We start from the raw sequence: 12,190 nt of genomic DNA on the forward strand, positions 1-12,190 counted from the left end.
AATTGGTTGATGTAGAGTGAGGCAGTTGAGAGGCGTTGTAAACTTGGTTATTAATATAGACTTATATTTCGGATAGTATTACTGCTTTACAAATGCTTGAACACTTTTATATATGCATGGAAAGGGTTCAGAGTTAAAGTCCTGGGTAAGTAGGTGGTAAGGGAAGGAAGGGGGATTTGTTCAGAGATGTTTGTGGGTTGTATAGAAGAAAAACGATGCATTGGTATGCTAATATTTGTTCTGAAAATTTTTTTTAAAAAAGAAATACAAGGGGAAATAAAGAAGTAAATAAGAAAACAGATAAATGGGGCGGGGCATGGTGGGGTGTGGGCGGGGCAGGGCCAGGAGGGCCTAGTGTACTTGTATGCCTAGGGGCCCTCAAATAATTAATCCTGCTTTGGTCACTCTAACTACTATATTTACAGTGGAAAGTGTGAGGCCACCAAAACCCTATTATACTGCCATATAGGTGCCATCTGCAGCCATAAGGGCTATTGTGGAGGTAGACAGGTGGGTATAGTAGATTTTGGGGAATTTTAGAGGGCTCACCATAAATTGTAAGGGGTTTATGGTGAGACAGACATGGGAGAAGCCACTGTTTGCCCTGGATTGGTGGCATAGAATGCTGCTACTATTTGAGTTTTTGGCAGGTACTTGTAACTTGGATTGGCCTCCATGAAGATGGGATACTGGGCTAGATGGCCCATTGGTATGATCCAGTAAGGCTATTCATATGTTCTTAGATGTACATCTGGCACCCTTTATGTGAAGTTCACAGCGGTGCCCTTTTGGCATGTCTATGTTGCCAGTCCATTACAATGCTGACTCCTCCCACGTCCAAATGATCTGGATTTGGACATTTTGAACTTGGATATTTTTGTGGTCGAAAATGATTTAAAAAGTTAGGTGTCCCAAGGATGGACGTCCTGACGGCCAAGGCATCCAAATAGATCATTTTCAAAATAAAACTGGGCCTTCTAGTGGTTTCAAAAATGGACATTTCTCTGACCAGACTTTTGGACGTCTTACAGGAAACATTCAAAATTGGACTTAGAAGCACTATCGAAAATGGCCCTCCACATGTATTTCATTTATCTGGACACTATAAATTATGCCCACACATAAATATCTACAGTTGTCATCCATTTGTTTTGATAGTTGGATTTATTGTATTTGAAATACTGCTTGTACATGAGTATTAAGTGGTTTACAATTCTAATACATTAGAAATGAGGGTTATATTTTCAATCATTAGAAAATTTCCCTCTCTGTCCCAGTGGGCTCACAATCTAATTATAGCATCTATGTAAGGAGTATTTAAATACATGCTAGAGAAATATGAAGAGAAGAAAGAGGTGTACTGTGAATACTATCTATAATAATAAAACGCTAAGCGCGCATGCGCATTCTCACCGCGTGTTCCCTGAGATCTGATCTGTCGGGATGTGCTGGCAAGAGTGCGCATGCGCGCTTACTACGTATCCGAAGGTGCGCTAGAGACGCAACAGGCACGTTCGGCGGCGGGACATTTAGAGGCAGCCACAGAGAGAGAAAATAAAAGTGTACCATAGTCGTCAGAGGGCGCGAGGCAGCGGTCCTAGAGTGACAGAAAAGGAGAAGCGAGAGTTGGTGTCACTCGGAGATGGCCGCCGCAGCCCCTGTCACCGCCTAGGCCTCCCGGCTACTCGCACGCACTTCTGAAGGGCTGGGGCACAAAGAGTGCTTCCTGCTCCCCCCTCCCTCTCCGGGACGAACTGAGAAACGGAGCTGGCCCGGCCTCCACGACAGACCCTAGGAGCCCAGCAACTTTCTGCCCCAGCTCTTGCGCTGACCCCACTGCCCGGGACTCGAGTCCTTTGCCGCCCCCCCCTTCCCTTCCCTTCCCGCGGTCCCGATTACGAACCTGGCAATTCCAGCATCATGTGCAGCAGTCTTCACACGCTGCTTCGGGCCCTTCTACTGCCCTGATTTGCTCTGCCGTGTCTCTGATGATGTCATCAGGGACGTTCCAGAGTAAATCAGGGCAGTAGAAGGACCCAAAGCAGCGTGTGAAGACTTCTGCACACGCAGCTGGAATTATCAGGTTCATAGTCAGGACCGCGGGAAGGGAAGGGGGGCGGTAAGGGACTAAGGGAGCTGGACAGACCGCGGGAAGGGAAAGGGGGGTAGAGGAAACGCTACTGCTGCTGCACAGGGAAGTGGTGTGGGGGGAGGGAGTGATGCTTTGGCTGCTGCACAGGGAAGTGGTGGGAGAGAAATGCTGCTGCATAGAAGGCAGGGAGAGAGACAGATAGATAGAAAGACAGACAGACAGACAGCGGGAGGAAGGGAGACAGAAAGAAAAGAAGAAAGACACAGGGGCAGAGAGATACACAGAAAGGCAGACAGACAATGGGGGCCAGGGACAGAGACAGACAGAAAGAAAGACAGCGGGAGGGAGAGAGAGACAGAAATTAAGACAGACAGACATATATTCTAGCACCCGTTAATGTAACGGGCTAAAATACTAGTAGGTAATAAAAAGGCAACATAAGTGAAAACTATAAAATTTCAGTATCAAAGCAGAAAGAAAAGCAAGAAAGAAAAAAAATAGCAAAATTAAGCATACCCAGCAAAAATAAAATATATATAGTCTGTCCAAGAAACCTTTTTTATTTTTTTTCCAATTATTTTTCCAACTTTTTCTATAAAAATAAAAGATTAAAATCTTGACTTTGTAGGAATAGTAGAATGGGTACATGTTAAATTAGAGAATGACATGGTTACTGTTTCCTGCTGGTAGCTGCGAGAAACCTGCAGGAACAGGGGAAGAAATCAACTGGTTACCAGGGATGAGTGGTGAATGGCCTTGTCCCTACAGTAAAGGATCTGCTGTGAATTGCCTCCTTTCCCACCTCGTGATCATGGGTACAGCAGCAGCCCACCTCATGACTCCAGCAGCCCCCCTCCTTCCATATCACAGGTCCAACAGCCCTCACACCCTCCCTCTCTGGCTCTCCGATCGCCGGTGGCAAAAAAATTAAAAAAAAACAGCAACAAACATGTGACTCTCCTGGGTCAGCCCATTCACGCCTCCCGAGGCAGGCCTACAGAAGCTTCCTGCATGCAGCGCTGTTCCTGGAACCTTCTTGCCACCGAGTCCCTCCTTCTGATGAAACTAGAAATTACATTGGAAAGAGGGGCCCGGCAGCAAGGAAGGTTCCCAGAGCAGCACTGAATGCAGGAAGCTTCTGAGAGACTGGTAGGACTGCCCTGGGAGGTGCAAAGAGGCCAACCCAGGAGAGTCATGGTTTTGTTATATTGGGGGGGGGGGGGGGTTTCCGCCGGCGTTTGTGGTCAAGGGAGGGAGGGTGCGAGGGCTGTTGGATCTGCGATAAGGAGGAAGTGAGGGGGGCTGTTGCTGCACCCGTGAAGGAGGGAGGGGTTTGACTGGGCTGCTGGACTAGCATGAGCTGAAGGGAAGGAAGACAGTTATTAAATCTGGTCTGGGGATTGGAGGCAGAAGGGAAATAGGTGCTGGGCCCATAAGGTGGGTAGAATGGAGCTGGAGGGAAAGGAGAGGTGCCAGACCCACACTTGGGCACTGAAGGGAGGGGATAGAGGTGTTGGACCCATGGTCAGGGGGCTAGAGGGAAGAGAAAGAAATGCAGGATCTGCAGGGAAGAAGAGAGAGAAGGAAAGGGAAAGAGATAAGCTGAACCAAGGGGATGAAGGAAGAGTGAGTGAAATATTGAACATAGCGGAGGGAGGGAGGAAAAAGAAAGTGTGAGAGACATATTGGTATAAGGGAGTAAGAGAGGAGAGAAGCTGGACACAGGAAGATATACAAAAAGAGGGGATTTAGTGGGCATGGATAGGAGCATAGGAACAGGGACAAAAAAAGGAATGCTTCATAGGGGTGGTATATGGACACAAAGGGGTAATGCTAGACATGGGAGGGTATATGGACACAGAAAGAAAATGGCTAGACATGAGGGAGAATAAGAACACAGAAGGAAGATGCTGGACAGGTGGGATATAGAGGAGTGCTACTGTACACAGAGGGAGGGGGTTATAGAATGGAGAGATGATGAAGGCAGGGAGATGGGCACAGGGGAAATACTAGAAAGGGATGTATAGGAGATATAGAGAAAGGAGACACTGAACATAGGGAACAATATATTGAAGATTAATGGTGAGCATGGAGAAAGAAGAAATGTCAAATGGTCAGGAGACCCTAGCAAGTGAGTTAAGAGAAGACAAAATAAAACAGAGACCAGCGCCTGAGACCAACATGATTTGAAGAATAAAATGATGAGCCAATAAAAGGTAGAAAAAAATAATTTTATTTTCTATTTTGTGATTAGAATATATCAGATTTGAAATATGTATCTTGCTAGAGCTGGTGTTAGACATAACTGGGGACTGCAAAGTCTAGGCTGTTCTTCTTTAGCTTCCAGCTGGCTTAGGGCTCTCTCTGACCAGGGGGTAGTTGCCCTAGTTGCACTCCCCTAACATTATTCCTGCTATGTGTGACTGAAGTATTCTGTTAGCTTGATTTTTCTAAGTAACATTCTGTAGTAATTTGACTTCAGTTTTCTTGAAAGTGGAGGGGATGTTTGTGAGGGGGAGGAGAGGGGGAGATATGGGTTTTGTTGATTCCTGCTCTGTATTATTTGTGATTTATAAAATGACAATTGTACAGCATATTGTTTCTTTTTATACTTTAATAAAATAAGTTCAGTATAAAATCATAACTATTTGAGGCTTGTTCAGATGGGATCAGTTGGTTTGCAGGGATAGGGACTGAGCTGGTGGAGATGTGGCAGGGACTGGGACCCAGCTTGTGGGGACTGAGCTGGTGGGGATAGAGCCGAGCTTGAGGGGATGGGGACAAATTTTTTCCCTGCATCATTCTGTATGTTAAATCAAACTGTTTGACAGATAAGAGAAGGATTACATCAGTCAATCAGCACTCACCTCTGTGGTCAAGCCATGTCCACTCTCTATTAAGCCTTATCCTTTCCCAAAGAAATGAATTAGGTTGTTCCACCTAAATTCCAGGAATTATTCTGATAATTTTCAATGTATTACTTTATTCTTTCTACCTTGACAGCAGACATTGTCAAATTTTAATTTACACTAGCTGTCTCAGACAATCAGAGACTGATATCAGTGTCTGCCCCACAAGTATAAAATGTAAAAGAAGATAACTATTGCCTCTTACCCTGCTGGTCCATAAATATCGGAACGCCCCCTAATGATGCCACAGAGTCCACCAGGAGCAAACAGTTATACCTGAAACCAAGAAGAGGGTGTGATGCTGGAACAGGAAACCCTTTATGAAAGACTTAATCTCATGAGAACAATATTTCATTCCTTTTCTCTGTTTGGTTGTTTTTGTTTATTTTTTTCTTAGTCTACGAAACACCTTGTTTCCTTCTGTTTCTAAATTGTTCTTTCTTTTTTCATAGACTTCTTTTATCTCTTTCTTTCTTCATGTCTCTTGTCCTCACTGCCTCATCTTTCCTTTCTATTTTTTGTTCCCTCTATTATTTTATTTTCCTCCTTTTTTCTCATTTTTATATAGCTAACCCACCCAAGATGTCACAGTGATACTAGACTGCTGATGGTATTGATGATGAATTTTCATTTTCTGTTCCCTCTCTTTATGTGCATGTAGGGGGTTATAGAGCCCAACTGTCTCACCTTTTATGCAGGTTCCATAAGACAGGTTAAGGAAGATAAGATAGAAGAAATGTTCTTTTTAACCCCTTCCCACCATCCATTAGTTGATTTCTGGTTACATCCTGATGGAAAATTTTAATGAAATGTGACTAATGCAGGGTTTGTCCACACTTACTTGTGGCAGAGATCTCCCAATCCATCCAGCGGCTGAGCCACCCCACTTGATGACTCTCCATGAGTGATGAAAAAAAGGCAAGGTTTGTGCTCTGCCAGGCCCTAAAGAGCAGAAACAATGAAAACTTAGAAAAAGGAAGAATTTTTTCCCCCTATATCCCATTATTTGACACGATTGGAGCTCTTGAGAATGTATATGAAAGATATTCTTCAATATGATCAGGTGGATGGTTTTACATCTGATAATCTTTAATATCTTCCCAGGAGCTCCAAGGATATTGCTGAAGAAGGTGGGGTAGACCAAATTGTATCTCCAGAAAATTTGAATGTCTCTCAGTTTCTAGAATCATCTAAGGATTATATCACTAAAAGAGCAACATTGTTGGTTACATTTAAATCTGAATTGGAGAAGCAAGTAATTCTTAAACTTTATTTTTCTAAAAAGCAGGCCCTATTTGTGGACAATTAAATATTTTTCCAGATGTTTCCAGACAAACACAATTAAGGAGGAGGCAGTTTCTACAGCTCAAGACTCGTGTCTTGGCTGTGCAAGTGTTTAATATCATATAGAAATAATAAGTATGTATTTGTTGATCCATCACAGTTGGAAACTTTTCTTCATGATAAACCTATACCTGATATTAATTTAGGGGTCCATTTACTAAGGCGCGCTAGCCGTTTTATGGCCTCTTTTTCAAAGCCATGCTAGCGGCTGCTCTGCACTAATAGCCCCGAAGCCCATAGAGATTTAAAGGGCTTCGGGGCTGTTGCCACGTGGCAGCCGCTAGTGCGGCTTTGTAAAAGAGGCAGTTAGTGTGTCCATGGAAAATAATGGATGTGTTAGCGTTTAGCGTATGCTAAAACAGCTAGCTCGCCTTAGTAAAAGGACACCTCAGTAACTAATACAGATATTGATAATAAGTAATAAATTGATTGATATTGCCTGTTTCTTTAAATTAGAATTTATTTTCCTTGACTCTGTTAAACCTTCTAGGAACTTAACAGCCCTAATAATGTGGATTGGAATATAAAATTTAGTTTGTTGAATTGTATTTTTCCTTATGATTTTTTACTTCTTTAGCTTTTAATTGTTTTCATTTGTAACAAATGAAAAAAATCTAATTTAAAAAAAAGGAAGAAAGAGAGACATGTAAAAGTCAGCAGGAGAGTCAGTCTGATAGCCTGATGACAAGACTACACACTGCCATGCAGGAAACCTGTGCTCAGTTTTCATCTTCTACTCCTTAGACTGGTAGAGGTGGAGAACCTATATAGGTAATATCCACAGTCCTTAAAGGAAGGAAATCTCAGGCATTACTTAACAGCATGTGTCCCAAACTTTGATAGAAGATTCAGATTATAGTTCCTCACTCAGCACGAGTGCTGTCCAATTCACTGATTCAAATTGATTCGAATTGATTCACTTTCTAAAAAAAATCAGACTCACCGATTCAGTGAGACATGACTCCTAACATACCTCCAGGCAGTGGTGTACCAAGGGGGGGGGCGTGGGGGCGGTCTGCCCCGGGTGCCAAGCCCTGAGGGGGTGCTCACGGTCCGGTTCCCCCTCCCCCTGCATCCGGTTCAGCCCCGACGTCCGCATCTGGATTCCTCCCCGCACCATTTACCTGAAGCAGCCTGCAGCAAGATCGCGATCCCAGCGATCTTTGCACTGCTTCGGCTGTTTCCTTCGCCACGGTTCCGCCCTCCTCTGACGTCAGAGGAGAGGCAGGACCGCGTCAGAGGAAACAGAGCCAAAGCAGCACAAAGATCGCTGGGATCGCGATCTTGCTGCAGGCTGCTTTAGGTAAATGGTGCAGGCAAGCTGGGCGGATGAGCGGTCCTTCGAGGTGGTGGGAGGGCGAGTGGTCCTGCGGAGGGGGGGTGCAGGCCTTCAGGGTGGGGCGGGCGGGCGGGCAGGCAGGCCGGCCTTGGGGGGGGGAAGGAGACAGGCCTTCAGGGGGACAGGCCTTCAAGGAAGGGACAGGCAGGCAGGCTTTCAAGGGGGGGGCAGGCAGGCCTTCGGGGGAGGGTGCAGGCCTTCAAGGGGGGGGGACAGGCCCTCGAGGGGGGGTGCAGGCCTTCAAGGGGGGTGCAGGCCTTCAAGGGGGGGACAGGCCTTCGAGGGAGTGCAGGCCTTCGAGAGGCAGTGCAGGCCTTCAAGGGGGGGTGCAAGCCTTCAAGGGGGGGACAGGCCTTCGAGGGGGGGACAGGCCTTCGAGGGGGGTGCAGGCCTTCAAGGGGGGGACAGGCCTTCGAGAGGGGGTGCAGGCCTTCAAGGGGGGGGACAGGCCTTCAAGGGGGGGACAGGCCTTCGAGGGGGGGTGCAGGCCTTCAAAGGGGGGACAGGCCTTTGAGGGGGGTGCAGGCCTTTGAGAGGGGGTGCAGGCCTTCAAGAGGGGGGTGCAGGCCTTCAAGGGGGGGACAGGCCTTTGAGAGGGGGTGCAGGCCTTCAAGGGGGGACAGGCCTTCAAGAGGGGGGTGCAGGCTTTCAATGGGGGGGCAGACCTTCGAGGGGGGGTGCAGGCCTTCAAGGGGGAGACAGGCCTTCGAGGGGGTGCAGGCCTTCGAGAGGGGGTGCAGGCCTTCAAGAGGGGGTGCAGGCCTTCAATGGGGGGGTGCAGGCCTTCAAGGGGGGGACAGGCCTTCGAAGGGGGACGGGTCTTCGAGGGGGGACAGGCCTTCAAGAGGGGGTGCAGGCCTTCAAGGGGGGGACAGGCCTTCGAGGGGGGTGCAGGCCTTCAAGGGGGGGACAGGCATTCGGGGAGGTGCAGGCCTTAAAGGGGGGAGAGGCCTTCAGGGGTGGGATGCAGACCTTTAAGGGGGGGACAGGCCTTCAGGGGAGGGGGCCCTGGTGCAGAAGTACACGGAGGGAAGGGGGAGGGGTTCAAAGAGACGTGCATATGCCGGACTTTGGGTGGGAAGAAATAATGGGTATGAAAATAGAGGAGAGGGAGAGAGATGATGGACCATGGGTTTTAGGGAGGGTAGGAACAGAAAGGGAGAGAAGTTGGACACAAGGGATGTTGTGGAGGGGGGGAATAGAGATACTGGTTAGGAGGGTAGTTGGGAAAAGAAAGAGAGAGATGGTGGACCCTGGGGTGGTGGGGAAGGAGGGAGAGAGGCTGGATGAAAGGGTAGTTAAGAAAAGGTGGATCTGTGGAGGGAGACGAAAAAAAGGAAAGATGCCAGACATCCGGGGGAGGGAAGGGAAACGGGGAGGACAGATGGCAGATGGATGGCAGATGGATGGTTAGCATGCAGGAAGAAGGAGACCCTGGCAAGCAAGTTATCAGAAGACAACCAGAGCCTTGGACCATCAAGATTTGAAAAATAACCAGACAACAAAAGGTAGAAAAACTAATTTTATTTTCTGTTTTGTGATTACAATATGTCAGATTTGAAATGTGTATCCTGCCAGAGCTGGTGTTAGACCGCAAACGTGAGCTAGGATTTAACAGAGAGAGGAAAAGTCCTTTTTGTTTCTTTATTTTATTTACACCACAGCACCAGTGTGGTTAGGATAAGCCAAAGGGGGGTGAAAAAGCTATAAAATAAACCCACCAGGATGTTTGAAAAAAAACAACAAAACACCCAATTGGGCATTAAAATCGAATCGATAAACCAATTCAATAGGCTGAATCGAAAATTTTTTTCCTGAATCTGGCAGCACTAGTTTGTGATACTGTCGTAGACTTTAGGACCTGGGATTGGGGAGAGATGGCATCCTCAGTACTTTATAATGCAAGTGAAATGAGGATTTAGTCAGACTTTTGAAGGGTCTGCAGAAGAAAAATATTGTATCGGCCGGGGACATGAGACAGCAGGAAATGGGAACTTTTCTTCCTTCTATTTTTGTGAATGGAAAGGCTGAGGATGTCAGAGAGTTCAGTTAAAATATGTGCTTTATAAGAAAATATAATAATGTGTTTTATAAAGTTTATAAGCATTGCTGGCCTACCCGGTGAGGTGTTCCTAGTGGTAGAGGCAGCGTGTCAATGTGTTGAGAGGAAGAGGTGGTCTGGGAAATTCTGCTGAGCAAACTCCAGGCCCATTTCCACCCCCCAGTTAGTCCACTCCACTCAACTGGTTCACACACTGAGTGGGTCTTTGGGTGTTGTGCCTGGGTAGTTGTTTTGGGATCTCTTCCAGTAGTTTGTCAGTATCTCCTTGTGGTTGAAGGAAGGAAACTTTGTTAACCTTAGCATTGACCTCCAGAATATGTTTGTAACAGCGCTGCTTGTGTGGCATTAGGCTATGTAGTGATCGAAAGAAAAAAACATTTCCTGCACAGCTAAGTCCGTGTGAAGTTACCTTGTGCTGTATTTGACATCTAGCAAGGTCTCTGTTTGGAAGGAAAGATCTAAACTTAAAAATGAAGTGGCCAGAAGTTATGGTAAAAGCAGATAGTGTAGCTGGTTTTAAGAAAGATTTGAACAAATTCCTGGAGGAAAAGTCCATAGTCTGTTATTAAGACAAGGGGGAAGTGTCTGCTTGCCCTGGATCGGTAGCATGGAATGTTGCTATTCTTTGGATTTTGACCAGGTATTAGTGACCTGGATTGGCTACCATGAGAATGGGCTACTGGGCATGATGGACCATTGGTCTGACCCAGTTAGGCTATTCTTATGTTATGTTCTCATCTGTAGGGGCCTTTGTTTTCACTTCTTATTTTAATGTATTTTTTTTTCTGGGAACTTATCAGTGTTTTTTTATAATAGGAACAAAAATGGAAGAGAATTAATGTGTGTGGAATGGGGGGGGGTAACTAATTTCTTCAGCTAAATAATTCAATCCACCTCAACCAGACATAGGAGAACTCACGTATCATTCACACACCCTCCAACCAAAAACGTCAAAAGAAAAAAACTGTTCAACAACCTCCTAGTGATTCGAGCTGCAACACTCGACCCCCAACTCTACAACCTATTGACCTTGACCACAGACTACAAAACCTTCAAAAAAGAAATAAAAACCCTTCTATTCAAAAAACACATAAAACCGAATTAACACAATCAGAACTGTCCCAAGCATCACCTGCAACTACTCCATATGTACTTCTGATGTCATGACAATTCAGACATAATTTATGTTATTTTATGTTTGGAATAATGGTTACTGTCTTAGATTTTAGGATTGGGGAGAGATGGCATCCTCAGTACTTTATAATGCAAGTGAAACGAGGATTTGGTCAGACTTTTGAAGGGTCTGCAGAAGAAAAATATTGTATAGGCCGGGGACATGAGACAGCAGGAAATGGGAACTTTTCTTCCTTCTATTTTTGTGAATGGAAAGGCTGAGGATGTCAGAGAGTTCAGTTAAAATATGTGCTTTATAAGAAAATATAATAATGTGTTTTATAAAGTTTATAAGCATTGCTGGCCTACCCGGTGAGATGTTCCTAATGGTGGTGGTGGTGGCAGCGTGTCAATGTGTTGAGAGGAAGAGGTGGTCTGGAAAATTCTGCTGAGCAAACTTCGGGCCCATTTCCACCCCCTAATTAGTCCACTCCACTCAACTGGTTCACACACTGAGTGGGTCTTTGGGTGTTGTTCCTGGGTAGTTGTTTTGGGATCTCTTCCAGTGGTTTGTCAGTATCTCCTTCTGGTCCAAGGAAGGAAACTTTGTTAACCTTAGCATTGACCTTCAGAATATGTTTGTAACAGCGCTGCTTGTAATGTAATGTAATATTTGAGGTTCAATTAAAAAAAAAATTTCACTGCCTGTTTCTATTCTGACCATTTATTCCGTTTCATGGTCATTACAAAAAATATTTTTTTACATGGGGGGGTGTCAAAAAATGATGGGCCCCGGGTGCCACATACCCTAGGTACGCCACTGCCTCCAGGCATCCTAAAGTAGCAGCAGCGATGGCAGTGACCAGCTTGGCAGAAGCAGTGCGGTGAACAGGCTTCTCCTGGCCTGCACGGAAAACAGGCTTCTCCTAGCCTGCCCCACTGGGGCCTTCCCTCTGCCACATCACTGATGATGTCACTGATGATATGGCAGAGGGCGTGTACACAACACCAACCAACCAATTAAAAAGGTAAGGTGGTTTGTCACTGGGATCTCTTTCATTTATTCTTTACTCTTTTTTCATATACATTCTCCAACAAAATTTTCAACATAAATAGCGGCAGTACACGCTGACAAAATTAATGTTAACTCAAAATATAACAGAAAGTAACAAAAGTACACATGCCATCTGTGTTGATTGCTATTGTTTCTTGAACATGAAGTAGTGGGCCCTTCTGAATGAGTCACCTGTGCCATTTAGAGAACTTTGGGATATAGTGATTCCTCTAACTAAGGTTGCTACAAATACAAGGTAGTTTTCTAAGAATTGGTA

At 45.6% G+C, this 12,190-nt stretch overlaps 1 protein-coding gene across 1 annotated transcript in view; it reads right to left on the reverse strand.

The window, feature by feature from the left end:
- AGXT (alanine--glyoxylate and serine--pyruvate aminotransferase) overlaps positions 1-12,190 on the reverse strand; it is a 90,508-nt gene that overhangs the window by 34,858 nt on the left and 43,460 nt on the right. Inside the window, exons 4-5 of the mRNA XM_033959613.1 lie at positions 5,843-5,943; positions 5,207-5,277 (exon numbers count right to left, since the gene is read on the reverse strand). Coding sequence (XP_033815504.1) covers positions 5,207-5,277; positions 5,843-5,943 — 172 coding nt within the window. The remainder of the gene's footprint in view (positions 1-5,206; positions 5,278-5,842; positions 5,944-12,190) is intronic.

Source organism: Geotrypetes seraphini, chromosome 9 (assembly GCF_902459505.1).
Source record: "Geotrypetes seraphini chromosome 9, aGeoSer1.1, whole genome shotgun sequence".
NCBI lineage: Eukaryota > Metazoa > Chordata > Amphibia > Gymnophiona > Dermophiidae > Geotrypetes > Geotrypetes seraphini.